The sequence below is a fragment of the Monodelphis domestica genome, chromosome 5 (genome assembly GCF_027887165.1).
Source record: "Monodelphis domestica isolate mMonDom1 chromosome 5, mMonDom1.pri, whole genome shotgun sequence".
NCBI classification, from domain to species: domain Eukaryota; kingdom Metazoa; phylum Chordata; class Mammalia; order Didelphimorphia; family Didelphidae; genus Monodelphis; species Monodelphis domestica.
The window spans coordinates 287934319-287948041 of record NC_077231.1 but is presented as its reverse complement, the minus strand read 5'-3'; the positions used below and the strand labels follow the sequence as shown (position 1 = coordinate 287948041).

The 13723-nt window shown below is 43.0% G+C and overlaps 2 protein-coding genes across 4 annotated transcripts in view; one reads left to right on the top strand and one right to left on the bottom strand.

Annotated features, from left to right (window-relative positions):
- Window positions 1–2611, top strand: part of SH3BP5 (SH3 domain binding protein 5) — an 86203-nt gene extending 83592 nt beyond the window's left edge. Inside the window, exons 8-9 of the mRNA XM_001369502.4 lie at window positions 672–932; window positions 1189–2611. Of these exons, the coding sequence (XP_001369539.1) occupies window positions 672–932; window positions 1189–1391 (464 nt within the window). The 3' untranslated portion in view covers window positions 1392–2611. The remainder of the gene's footprint in view (window positions 1–671; window positions 933–1188) is intronic.
- A 5845-nt stretch (window positions 2612–8456) lies between these two features.
- CAPN7 (calpain 7) overlaps window positions 8457–13723 on the bottom strand; it is a 42285-nt gene continuing 37018 nt past the window's right edge. For all 3 annotated transcript variants that reach the window (XM_001369475.4, XM_056800265.1, XM_056800264.1), the window contains 5 exons: window positions 12342–12487; window positions 10864–10926; window positions 10151–10281; window positions 9286–9378; window positions 8457–9196 (listed from right to left, as the gene is read on the bottom strand). In XM_001369475.4, coding sequence (XP_001369512.1) covers window positions 9052–9196; window positions 9286–9378; window positions 10151–10281; window positions 10864–10926; window positions 12342–12487 — 578 coding nt within the window. In that variant the 3' untranslated portion in view covers window positions 8457–9051. The remainder of the gene's footprint in view (window positions 9197–9285; window positions 9379–10150; window positions 10282–10863; window positions 10927–12341; window positions 12488–13723) is intronic.

Here is a 13723-nt window from a genome sequence, read left to right as displayed (position 1 = left end):
GGGATCGCAGATAGAAGGCTGGAAGAGATCCATCTTCCTGGCCTCTTTTATAGATTAGGATAGTGAGGCCGAGAGGTTACTAGGTGATCTGGCTGCACAGGCCCCGGAGCCTCCTGAGCCCAGGACGGCATTCCTCCCCTCATTCTGTCTCAGAGTCTCAGAGGTGGTCAGCAGCATGTGTGGCCGCAGGAGAGGGGATGGAATAAGCGTGTCCAATGGATCTGCGCGAGGATTCAAGGGCTGGTTTTCTGGTTTTAAAAAAGATTCATTTTGTTCTTTTACTGCAAACAGTCCTTTAGGCTGACCCTTTGAGAAAGGTTCAGGGAAGGGCCACTAACCCGGGGGGTGGGTGGGGGAGTGAAGGCGGCCGAGTTCCCTGGATCTGGGATTTGTAGCTGGATTTCCTCCCCTCACCACGTGGAGACGGCTCAGGAGAGGGAAGAGACCCGCTTTCTGTTCAGAGGTTCCAAGATGACTTAAAGGCACTTCTTGGCTAGCGGAAAGGAATGGCCTCTCCTTCTGTTGTCCCCCACGGGGGTGAGGGGGTGAAAGCACCGCCTTGAGGGGCTTTAGTTGGGTAAGCCCGCCTGCCTGTCCCCCAAAGCGGACTGTAGGCGGCGGCTTGTCCTTTGGCAAACCCAGCGAGACTCGTGTTCTCTCCAACGCTGCAGTGGCCTCGGAGGCATTTGAAGAGGACAACTGCAGCAGCTTTGTGTCGGAAGAGGATTCCGAAACCCGGTCTGTGTCCAGCTTCAGCTCGGGGCCGACGAGTCCTTACGAGCTCCCCAGCCCGTTCTCTCTGGTCCCGAGGCCCGGCAGCCTCGACCTGCCCAGCCCCGTGTCCCTCTCGGAGTTTGGGATCATGTTTCCCGTGCTGGGGCCTCGGAGCGAATGCAGCGGGGCTTCGTCCCCAGAGTGCGAGGTGGAGCGAGGTAAGGGGCTTCCCTCTTCCCATCCCTCTGGGCTGCCAGGGCGCACTCAGTCCCTCCCAGGCTCACCTCGCTCACTCGGGGGATGGGTCTTTGCCTCCGGACGCCGGCCCAGCTTTTTCATTCTAAGCGGGCTGCGGGTGAGCCGAGGAGCTGTTCTGCCCTTCGGGGGGGTTCGGGGCTCCCCGGGGAACGCTAAGGGGTCGGGCCGGCAGGCAGTGCTTGTCTTTGAACCGTTGCTCTCGTTGGGTTCCTTCAGGGGACAGGGCAGAAGGGGCCGAGAACAAGGCGAGCGACAAAGCCAACAACAACAGGAGCGTGGGCCTCCCCGGCGGGGGAAAGGGCAGCAGCTCCTCCCCTGCAGACCGGAGCCTGGACAACGAGCTCAAGCAGCTGTCCCTGCAGTATCCAAAGGGAAAGGACGGCCTTCTCGCCGACAGAAAAGTGGTGCAGATAGGCTGAGGGACCGGAGGAGGCCGCTGCCCCGAGATTGGAGTATTTACGTGTGAAGCTCTAACCGTACGGACAGTGTCGTGCCAATCTTTCTTTACTATATGCCAAATCTTAAGCATTTACTCTGAACTGCACTAATGACATTTGTGACCCGGAGGGCCGGAGCCAGCTCTGCTTTTGTGCCCAGCACTGGGTCCCGGGGAGGGCAGGCATTCGGGAGGCAGAGGCTGCATTTGTAAAATACATTTTCTCCCCATCCTCGTCAGGAGCAATAACACCTTCCCGGGGAGGAGGCCTGGGAGACGGACCTGGGCGAGTGGGGCGTTTGGCTCTCCTTTCCCTTCCTAGACCTGTTTTGTGTAGTCCGCTGGCCGGTGGCCTCCCAAGTGAAACGAATGAAATCCTCCGTCACCGTCACTTAGAGTGGCCTCCCCAAAGCTGCCATCCGGTCACCGAGGCAAGGCCCAGCCTTACTCGTCGCCTCTCCTCCATAAGCGACCAATTGTTCCGCGGTCAGCGGTGCTCAGTGTGCTCTGCGTGGCTTGGATGCGGGGAGCAGGCCAGGCCACTGGCTTTGGGCTACTCCTGGCTGGGGCAGGCGGTGTAGTGCAGGCCCTGCGGTGCCGGCCGGGGGGGTGGGAGGGGGGAGATCCACGGTTTGTTCTTCACAACATGCATGTGCCAGAGCCGTCGGCCTTTGTGGTATCTAGACTGACAGTGTTCATTTGTCTGTGGGTTGTAACTTTTTCCTTCTCTTTTAAAAAGTGATTATTTAAGGGCGATGCCGCTCTAGCGAACATTACAGACACGGTTCCTTCCGAGCTAGAAGAAGGGCGTTAGGCATGTCTTGGCAAAGGCTGTCCCATAGAAGCAGTGAGGCCTAGTAGTGATGCTCATAGTGTAAGCGTAGGATTACTTTTTCTTCCAAGTTTTGGTGGTTCCAAGTAGATAAAGCACCGTAGCTGTCCCTTTGGTTAGTCTGGGGGGAGGGGGCCCATCACGCACCAAGCAGACAGACTCAACCTATTTCATGTGATGAGGTCTTGGTCTTTCCTGTCCTGATGTCACTGTTGCTGCCCTATCTCCAATAGCCAGTCATGTTTGTAAACTTCTTCATATTGGTAAACCTTCCATTTTTCCTCTTTTTTATGGCCTGATACGGTATCCTGATTTCAAAGTTATTTTGTACTTGTCTTAATACCTTGAATGTAATAAAAACAAAATCTCAAGCCAGTGGCTAACCCTCTGTGACTTTACCCAACCTCCCCATGGCACGCTTCCTCCCGCCTTTTACATCACAAACAGGCTAAGATGTGACCTCCTGCTCTCCTTCCACCATGGATCCCTCCAAGAAAAGCTGTTAAGAAAAAACAACCGAGTCCGAGTCACTGGGATGCCCTTCCATGCCCTGCAGGGAGAAGAGGACTTGGGGAAACCTTCTAGTCTTAGGGACGGCCTCTGATTCCCTTTGAGGACCATTTGTCCAAAGAAATCACATTAAGATACCCAACCTGCATAATTATTACATGTGAAGAGTTTAATACAAATGAACTCTCTTAGTGAATAAAAGTTGTCCTTATATATAGCTTCCCAACTTCCAAATGTAGTACAGAACTAGGGCAACAGTCTCCAGCTGGCCTTCCGAGCTGTTTCCTCTGACGAGATCTGCAGCATTCTTGGGGATGCCATCAGCATGAGCTGGGTTTCTCTGAGAATACGGATGTCATCGTTTTGTACAAAATTACATAATTAGGCAATCATCTGCCCCTTCTCTTTGCTTTCTGTTAAAATCTTCCATTTGTTTCCTTTCAATTGCAATCCCAAAACAAAGAGGCTGCTCCTGTGCGTGCTCCCTGGTCTGCTTCAATGTTTTCAGTCATTTTAACTGCCTGGCAATCAAGACAAGGTGGCAGGTACAGCACTTGGGTGACTCGGTTCACTCTACATATCCAGCTGGGCCACAGAAATAAGGCTGGGGATGGCAGTGCTGGAGGCCAGCCCCTCCAAGATGAATAGAATGGAGATGCGGTGAGTCAGGGCATGGGGCATCGGTCACTCCCCTCTCTGGGCCTCACCGTGAGAGCACACCGTCTGGAGGACCAGCACGCACGAATCCACCCAGTTTAAAAAGCTCCCGTGAGGGATGCACCAAACACCATGCAGTTCCCATTTCAATGGTGATTTAAAGGTGATAAAGCTTTTGCTCCATGGCCTTGGGGAAATCACCTCACTTGGCTGAGCCTGTTTCCTAATCTGTAGAATGAGGCTGGACTAAGTGAACCTCAAAGGTTATCTCTGACTTTAAATCTATAGCCTCACACACCATGTCTGAGTCTGAGGAAACGATGGATCTTTAAAGGAAAATACATTTTTTTCCTGCATCCCCAAAATGAGAGGGGATCTGGAAATGTCAGCTGGAGAGGTCAGAGGGTCCTCCTGTTACTTAGCCCAATCTCCTTACTTCATAGATGTATAGATGGGATCAGCCCTGGCTATTTGAGCACAGAGCATCAGGAAAAAAAAGAGGTCAAAGACAAGCAAAGGTCAGCACCACCATTAGCAGGAAGTTAGTGGAACTGGAAGTGGCCCCGTGAAAACGGAGGGAAGCAAATTGTGAGACTGATGACAGGGACGAATATATGGCATGTTACATGTCCGAATCAATTTTCTTAACCTGTTCTGGGTCATAGATCCCTCTGGCATCCTAGTGAAGCCTAATGGACCCTTTCTCAGAAGAATGTGTTAAGAGCATAAAATAGAAAGAATTTCAAAGGACACTAATTTAAGATGATGTTATCAAACCTAAAAAAGGTTGAAGGTCCCCAGATTAAGAATCTTGTTCTACTTGAAACCTGAGGTTCTCAGCTGTGAGAGCACTGCCTTCCCACACGACCTTGTACCTCTCTACATGCTACCTCCCCTGACAGAACCTAAGCTCCCTGAGGCCAGGGACTAAGAACCTCATGCCCACATGGGTTCTGGGGGGTGGGATGCTAAGGGGAAATGACAACTGTCTCAAAGATTCTTTGACAGTGTGGTGCCATGTAGTAAATAGGATTGGGTTTCAGTTCTGACAGCCCCAAGCATGACTCTCTTCACCTGCGGAGTGAGGAGTTGGGCTGAATCATCTTTGGGGTCTTTGCCATCTGCAAAGCTGGAGTCCTCTGAGCTGATGAATTAGAAGCAATAGCCAAAAGTGCAGGGACAGACTTAGGCTGGATTCTAAGGTTCCCCATTGCCCCACACACTGAGATTCTGGAGGACGAGCCTTCTGATTTTATAAGGAGAGAAACAATTGATCAGCTTTAACCAGATTTAACATCACACAGCCAAGATTAAATCAATGTACTTAATTTATAAGTACATAATACTTCTTGAGGCATAATCTATTAGGGAACATTTTGTTGGATAAGTGACCAAGAACTATATAAGCAAAGATGATTCAGATCACCCGTCATGATATAAAGTTAAGCCTAAGATTGTGAACGTAGAAAACCCTGCACGTGTGACTATGACTTTACCCTGCTCTCACTCATGCACTTTTATAGACTCCTATAACAGCAGAATTGGGTGGCAATATCTGATTATCTCATCCCACCTTATAATTTTATAGACTAGGCCACAGAGAAGCCAAGTGACTTGTTCAAGGTCACATAGCCAATTAATGAGAAATAAGACCAACTTTTGGTCCAATGTTCTTTCTCAAAGGCAGCCAGTGAGTACTGACTGTGCCAGGCCTTAGGCTTTACATTCCTCTTTGCTAGAGCTACAATAAGATGAAGTTCAATTTTTAACCCTGTAGAAAGTCACTCATTCCATAGCATTGTACCCAAAGGGAATGATTTCATTGAATTGTTTCTTGCCTTTCACAAAAAGTTGCACCAAGTAAAAGAAATTCTTTCCTTCCTGATCCAAAAAGACTATCCCCAGTCCATGACTAACTTCTTCATCCTCTTACAAATGGGGCCATTAGTTTAATTCCTACCCCAAGCTGAAATTATAGAAACAAAGTTTAGTACATTTGAATATGCTGTGAGAATTATGGTAAATACAACCTACTTGAAGGGACAATAAATCCAAAGGAGATAGTTTAAACTAAGTACTCTTGTGATAGTAAACTATTCTATGATCAATGCTTAATAAAATCATTCTAGGGATATTTTAATTAGCATCCCCCAACCCTTGTCAAAAATGCATTTGCAGCTACCAACTCATACTACTGCCTACAGTAAGTTGTGTAGGTATAATTTCTGTCTCTGTATAGTCAACACTATGGCTTTTTCAGTAGCAATGTATAACTGAGAGTTGGACTATAAAGAAAGCTACATGCCACATAACTGATGCTTCTGAATTGTGGTGCTGGAGGTTTTTTTCTCCTTTTTTAATCCTTTGCTGAGTATTGGTTCCAAGGCCAAAGAGTAGTAAGGGCTAGGCAACTGGGGTTAAGTGATTTGACCAGGGTCATACTGCTAGAAAGTGTCTGAAGTCAGATTTGAAGCCAGGACCTCCCGTCTCCAGGTCTCACTCTCTATTCACTGGAGAAGACTTTTGAGAGTCCCTTGTATAGCAAGGAGATGAAATCAGTCAATACTTAGAAAAACGAATTCAGACTGTTCACTGGAAGGTCAAATACTGAAGCAGACACTTAAATATTTTGGCTACTTAAAGAGAAGCCAGGATTCACTAGAAAAGACTGATATTGGGAAAGATCAAAGGTAAAAGGAGAAGGGGATGGCAAGAGGTCAAGAATGGACAGTGTCATGGAAACATGAGCATAAACTTAGACAGTCTTTGAAAGATATAGTGGAGGCTACAGAAGGCCCTGGAATGCTATGGTTGGATATAACTGAATAAATGAACAATCTCTCTCATGACAAGAAAGGAGAATTCTCTTGGTATAGGAACTCAAAAGAAAGAGGGCAAAATCACTGCAGTTGACAATACAACTCTTGGTTTAAGACTTCTAAATTTTTTTTGGTGGGGAGAGGGGGGTTTTAACATGAAAAGAAATGAGAATCCAGGTCCAAGATTACTTTCCTGATCCCAGTATCTTGATAGATATAAATATTAAGTACATCAGAGATCAGCTTGGATTTCAACTTATCTTCAGTTATGTCTAACATTTCCCCCCACTTCATCAAAAATACAAAAAAGCACCAATGAATAGCATTAACCTAATCTCCCCAAATTATTTAAAATGTCTAAAAATGATATCAATGTATTGTGCATCCAGCTCCCCACTTACCTGAAGTCTTGCTACAACATCATTGGCTTGTATGTTATAGGACAATCAACACGATTTAATAAAAGATACTTTCAAAATTCTAAAACACTACATCCAACACCATAATAGGAAATTTCAAGCTACTGGTGTCTAGTGGGCAGAAACAAGCTGTGGTCACTGAAAAACCACACAGAATTGATATTATATAGGTCTGAAAGTCTGAATTTTTGAGAGCATATATCAGTCTTGAAGGGATGTGAAACTTAACAGACCCAGTGATGGAATGGAACTGAGGGTCAGAATGCCCCATGCTCAGTGTTGCTTCTATCATTCTAAGGAGGGTGAGTAGCTATATCCCCTGTGTCTCACACAGCATAACCTGGCTTGTACCAGGACTTAGAAGTGCTTGCTGAAGTGAAGCGACTCATAAATTGTAAGACTAAGCTGTAGATAAAGCACTGCCCTGCTCTCCAGAAACCCCCTACACCAGCCAAGTCACAAGTGCCATCCCTGTTGTGATTCAATTCAGATGGTCCATTTTCTGGCTGGATTCCAAATTACTATGCATACTGGAGTATGCCAACTAGAATTCAGAATATCAGAACAGGTTTCAGCTTTAACGGAAAGCTAAAGGTTACCACAACCCATTCAAGCTCCTCAAGGTGAGATCGGTCCTTTATTTTTAGCATATTCTCCAACCCCCCCCCCCCCCCCTTGCAATGGATTAATTCAGTCTGTCCATCTGACTGGCTCAGTGCCCAAGGGATGCTACTGTTGTCTGCAGTCTGGCATCCACAAATGTTCTGTCACTCTCACTCCTTCCTGAGCCATCCCCTGCCTTTCTCTCTAGTCTTGGTTCTGTCTGGATTTCTAACCTCCCTGGTTTCTCTCTACTTCATCATGAAATCAGTGCTGGAACTGCCACAGGCAGAAGGGAGGAGCTGAGGTAGGGAGAATTTGCCATTTCAATAAAAAGATCAAAGAAAAGTCTACAGAATGATGGAAAGATAGATGTGCGCATGCACGCATACACATACAGCAGGGACAACCAGGGTGAGGCATATCATTTTGAGAGAGGGAGAAAAGTCAAAAAGGCAAGGAGACAAATAAATGATAAAATGATAAGGAAGGAAAAAAGATGCATAAAAAAGGATGCATAAAATGCAGTCAGACTTAAAAAGAAGCAGGAACAAATGAAAATTGGAAGGATAATCTTTTATGTATACACAAAGATCAAACTGTGTGTGTGAATGTGTGTGTGTAAATCTATGAGATGAGAAGACAGGGGAATGGGACATGGGGAGGTGGGACTGGGCTGTGTCAAACACGGGAGGGAGTAGCAAAAGGATGGCAAGAGAAGACATGATACACAAAACAGTGCCGTGCCAAGCTCCTTACATTAATCTACTGAAATGAAGCACACTCTGGATTTCCCAGGTACAAGTCCATTAACAGAATAAATCTGTCTTCCTAAAATCTAGAACAACTTTTAAGATGCCTTTTTAACTAAAAGCATGATCAAAGTTCAGTCAAGCATGACCCATGGGACTGACTTTCCAAGATTTCACAAGGAAGTGGATGTAAGAAATGTTCTATTTTTGTCCTCAGTTTCTCTAAGTTTATGTTAAACTGCAATTATTTTGAGGGCTGTAAAAAACACCTTTTACTGAAATAAAAAGGCATGTTAATGCCAAATTAAAATGTTCTTACTAATAAGGCAGAGAAAATCTGATTGAATATCAAATGTTCAAATTCTTTTAACATCTACAAATCTTCCCAAAGTGATGCTTGAGTAAACACCTGGGAATTTAAAAATTACATTAGTGCCTGGGAAATTCATTCTTCCTGAATCAAAATAATCACATCAACTTTTATTCAAGCTTTCAATTGTATTTTCTTCAAAGTGCTGTTTTCCATAAGAGACAGAACACTAAAAAGCATCAAAGTGAGTAGAAAAGAGAGTAAAAAATTAAATTGTAATATATTCAATGTCTCAGAGGATTTTGTCATTTTCAAACTTGATACAAGATGAACCACAAAGCAGCAATAGGCAAAATATTTTCTTCTAACAACATTATTTCATATGAGATGTGTACCTAACTTAAAGAATTTGCACTGTTCGGCATTTTCATGCTAAGATAACCAACATCTCTCTCTCCTCACCCCCCAACACCTCTTAAAGCTTCCAAAGCAGTTTCATTCCTTGGTAATATCTGAACAACAAAACCCTCAAAGTCATAAATAAACAAAATAATTAAAAGCCTAAAGATGGAGACATGATCCATTTTCGTAAATAGTAGCGCAAAACGTGTAGTTTATCTGAGCTTTTTTTCCTCTGTAAACTTACATTCTTGTAGGAATAAAACGCAATAATCCTCATCTGAACAGTTCATATTTGGTGGATGCCACTGAGTCAAGTCCAGTATTACTGTTGTGACTTCTCAGTCACTGAAGTTGTGTTGCCTTGATAGGGATAACACTATTGAAGTCCAAGAAAAAGGGACCTTCTTGTTTAGGCAAAAAGGTACTAGGAATGATATTGTAGATTCCAGCAGGGACATTATCCACTTCAAGGTAACAAAATCCACATCTGTAATCAAGAAATGACCAAGGCAAGGTTCACAAAATTGTGAAGAAAGCAATGCAGAAGAAAAATGAGATTTAAAATGTGAATATTACCTATAATCACCACTAGTCTTCTTCTGAAAGGTTGAAGGGCCAGGATCTCCTACCACTGACACCATGACAAGTTCAAACCCAACACTATATTGCCTATTATTTTCAAAAGAATGAAATGTCCATTATCAGATATCCTCAAATAAATACAAGCTTACAGTATGGCTATGTTTATATTACAAATATACTGTAAAGAATTACAATTCAGAAACAACGGCATGTTATTTTTGCACTTAATTATACACAGGCCATTTCTACCACCTTCTAGAATCTGTCAGGATTAACATTATTCAATTCAATTTAGATGAGGCTGCTTTTTTGCCACTTAGTATATGCTTGCTGATTAAGTTATTAAAAGGATGAGCAGATAGATGGCTGGCAACTATAAAATAATGCATATTAGTTATCTGGATTATCTTTGAATAAATCTTGACCAAAAAATGCACAAATACTATGTAAAATTTTTAAAATAACTATACTGTAAGCTTTTAAAGAATTAAGGACATTGCCTCCTTTTTTATTGTTCAAAGTGCCTAGTGCAGTGAATGCAATATTCAGGTCCTGCAGACCTAAGCTTAATCTACAACTGTCAGTTCAATTCATCACGTGCCCTCTAAGAACTAGGCACCAAGATGGGCATTAGGAATACAAAGACACAAATGGGAGGTGAGGGAAAATCCCTCGAGGGTTTTATATTCTGAATCACACATCACCTACTGTCTCTCAATAAACATGCCTTAGTGGTTTTAGAAAAATAATTAAGAAACAACAAAATACCAGCAACCTCTTTTGAATGATTTCTCAAAACATGCACATCCTAACTTGACTTATACCATTATTCCAATATGATTCATGCCTCTAAACAAACCTTGGTCCTCTTAGTTCAATGAGGAGCGGTCCAGTCTTTTCCAGCTGGAATTGGTAAATGGGGTTGTTTTTGTGGGAATCCCTGAAGTTCCCACATCCTCCAGCACTCTGACCTTTCCACTGTCCATTAATCTAAAAACACATAAAATACTTCAGTATAAATTCCACCGACAAAGTCTGATGAATATGCACGAAGCTTTCTTATACTCCCAGATTTCTCTTTGAAAATGCTTACTGTCTATTCTTGGGGAAATGAGAGAGAAACTACCAAGGGTTCTTCACCTCAACTCTGTCTTGTTGAAACCTCACACATCAAGCCTAGCTCTGAATGCTATCTTCTCTACAACGATTTCCCTGACTTCCCCAGCCAAGACCAATCTCTCCTTCTCTTTGTATCACATCACATTTTGCCTTGAATCTCATTTATCTGTGTCCAGGTTTTATCTTCCTGACTGGATGTTTTTGAGGGAAAGTCTTATGCATCTTTATATTTTCCTTAATACTTTATGTAGAGCAGAAGCTCAAGTAATGCATGTTGAATGGATAAAACTGAACACAACTGGAACAGATGAAGAATTCTTTTGAAATGTCTTTTGTATTTATTCTTTCCTTCCCACTTTCAGTTCCTATCTCAGTCCAAATATAATCACATCACCTGGACTCACAATGTTGTCAGATATAAAACACATTGACCCAAAGAATCATTTTACTTACCCTTTTTGATACAATATATGGTGTAGGAATCTTTGAAAAAGTAAATTTACATGCTGAATACACCTAAGTTAAAAAAAAAAGAAAAATTATATAAAAATTCTACTGGGCAAAGTTTTTTACTTAGAAAATTCTTTTAAAATTTAAACTGAATTCTCCACATGGAGTGACGTAAGTGAAAAGAAAGAAATTTTTTTGGCTCATTTTGGGTTTATAGTGTATTGGCTACATCATTTCTGGCCACCAGAGGGTGACACCAGAGGAAGACCTCCAGCAGCCTCTTATCACCCCTTACTGTTGACCTTTTCAAAGTCTATAAGCTAAAAAGATTTGGATTCATCCAGCCTCCTAGTGGGCAGGGACCTCAAAGGCCAGGACCAGAATAAGAATCTCTAAAACACACCCCTACATAGAATCATCCAGCCTTTGCTTAAAAACTTCCCATGAGAGAGAACTCCTATCAGGGGGTCACCCTTCCACACTGGGAAAGCTCTGTCACAAAGTTCTCCTTTTACATTAAGCCTAAATTTAGATCTTTGCACCTTCTACTCATTACTCCTGTAGTCTGACCCTCTGCAGGCAAGTAAAACAAGTGTGACCCATCTGCTACAAGACAGACCTCCAAGTCTTGAGAAAAGTCAGCATGTCTTTCCAAGTCTTCTCTTTCTGTGCTCTCCAGGCTCTTCACCATTCTTGAGAACCCTCTACTGGATAGTCATTAGCTCGCCAATTTCCTTTTACTCAAATAAACACTAGAGCCCCTGGCTTCCCTGGACAGTGACTGCTGGACCATCACAAGAGACATGGCCACTTAACTAGCCTTGGGCAAGACATTAGCTTCTCTGAATGCCAGTTTCTTCATCTATCATAAATTTGTGCTGAAACGTCAAATAGCTATTATGAGGATCAAATGAGATCATGTCTCTGAAAGCACCTTATGCAGAATCAGGGTACTGATTTAAACCCTGAACTTGTTCTGAGAATTTGAAGCCCACACAAAATAAGGCATAAAAATAGGTTTTTTTTTTCCCCCTAAAGGTGCTACTGAATTGTAGTAAAGGAGACAACTGCTTCATTTTTAGAAATGGAGCATCCTTTATTCTCCCAATCCATATGGGTATGGTAACAAACTGCATCATTCTCCTGAGAAGAACAGTTAGCATTTTTACAGTGCCAATTATGGGCTGGGCATGGCGCTAAGAAGGGTCTGAGTGGCTCAGGACCAGGGGATTGGCTGGGGGAAGGAGGGGTGAACTTGCTGGGCAGTTGGACTAAGAACAGCATCACTAAGAGAGGCTGCAATCTGCTTCAGTGGAAGGCATGCACACACCTGGGAAATCACAGACCCTTAGTGTGCTGGCATTTCTCCTAATCATCTTCTTACACAGAACAGAGTACTTTTTTCCAATGAAAACAACCACATGCCATCTGGCTAACATTCCTTTATCCCATTCCATTGTGCCAACACAGACCGAACCTACCCTGACTGTGTAGTGGATGGTGTTCTGTTTCTCATACTGAGACACCACTAGCGTAAAGGTGTGAGGCCCTGGAGTTGTCAGCTTTATCTTGGTTAGATAGTGGGGGCTATTGATGCGAATTCCATCAATATATGGAGGAGGGTCAGCTGGGAAAAAAAATAAAAAGAAGTGTTTTAGAACCAGCCAGTTTATTTTGAATGTCAGTTTGATGTTCAGTCAGATGCCCACTCATAACAGGATCAAGTCTATTAAAAAGTCTGTATTTTTCCACAATTGTTGCACTGAAATTGAATAGTTCAGAACATGGTAGTACAATATAGCCCAAAGTAATAATTTTTTTTAAACCCTTACCTTCTGTCTTAGAATAAATATTGTGTATTGGTTCCAAGGCAGAAGAGTGGTAAGGGCTAGGCAGTGGGGGTTAAGTGACTTGCCCAGGGTCACACAGCTGGGAAGTGTCTGAGGTCATATTTGAACCTAAGACCTCCCGTCTTTATGTCTGGCTCTCAATCCACTAAGCTACCCAGCTGGCCCCCAAATAATCATTTTGAAACCCATTCAAAGACAAACAGTAGTTAAGATTTATACTACAATGAATTCTGATGGCATAATTTATCAATGTTGCTTCATAACGTAAAAATCTTTAAATATTTGCATTTCATTCCATACATGTTATGCCAGGTCCATTCTAAGTCACAATACTAGCTCCACCAGTTTTCCTTCCTTCTCATGGTTCATTTTAAAGATATACTTGAAAGAGCCTGGAACTGGGGAACAGGAAGCTTGGGATATAGTCTCTTGGCTTATGCCTCTAATCAAAACAAACAAAGCTTTAAAGATTTTCAAGACACTTTTTGAACATCACAACAACCCTGTGACCTGTTTGAGGTCTTCTTTCTATTTCAAAGATAAGGAGAGCAAATAGAAGTAGATACAGGGTAATTTGGTCAGGTGGGTGTGAAGGTGATCAAGAAAGACTGTGATTGGAGTATTAAAGGAAGCTTGGGACTCCAAAATTCTGAGATGAGAGAATCTATTCATAGCTGGGGTCTGCATCTTGTTCAAAGGAAGATGGAAAGTTGTCAGCAGGGAAAGTAAGAGGCTCAATGTGGCTAGCATGGAGAATGTATGATGGGCAAAATTATATAAGAATTTTTCCATATATATATAAGAACTTTTCCACTGGAAAAGTGGAAAAGAACTGAACTATGAAGGGCTTTAAATATTAGAGACATTTTTATTTTATTTTAGAGGTTCTGGGGAGTCTTATTGGAACTTTCTGACCAGAGGAGTGACATAGTATGACTTGAAAAATTTGAAAATATATCCTAAAAACATCACCTTTGTAGCCATGTGGACTGTGTGTGTGTGATTGAGAAGTC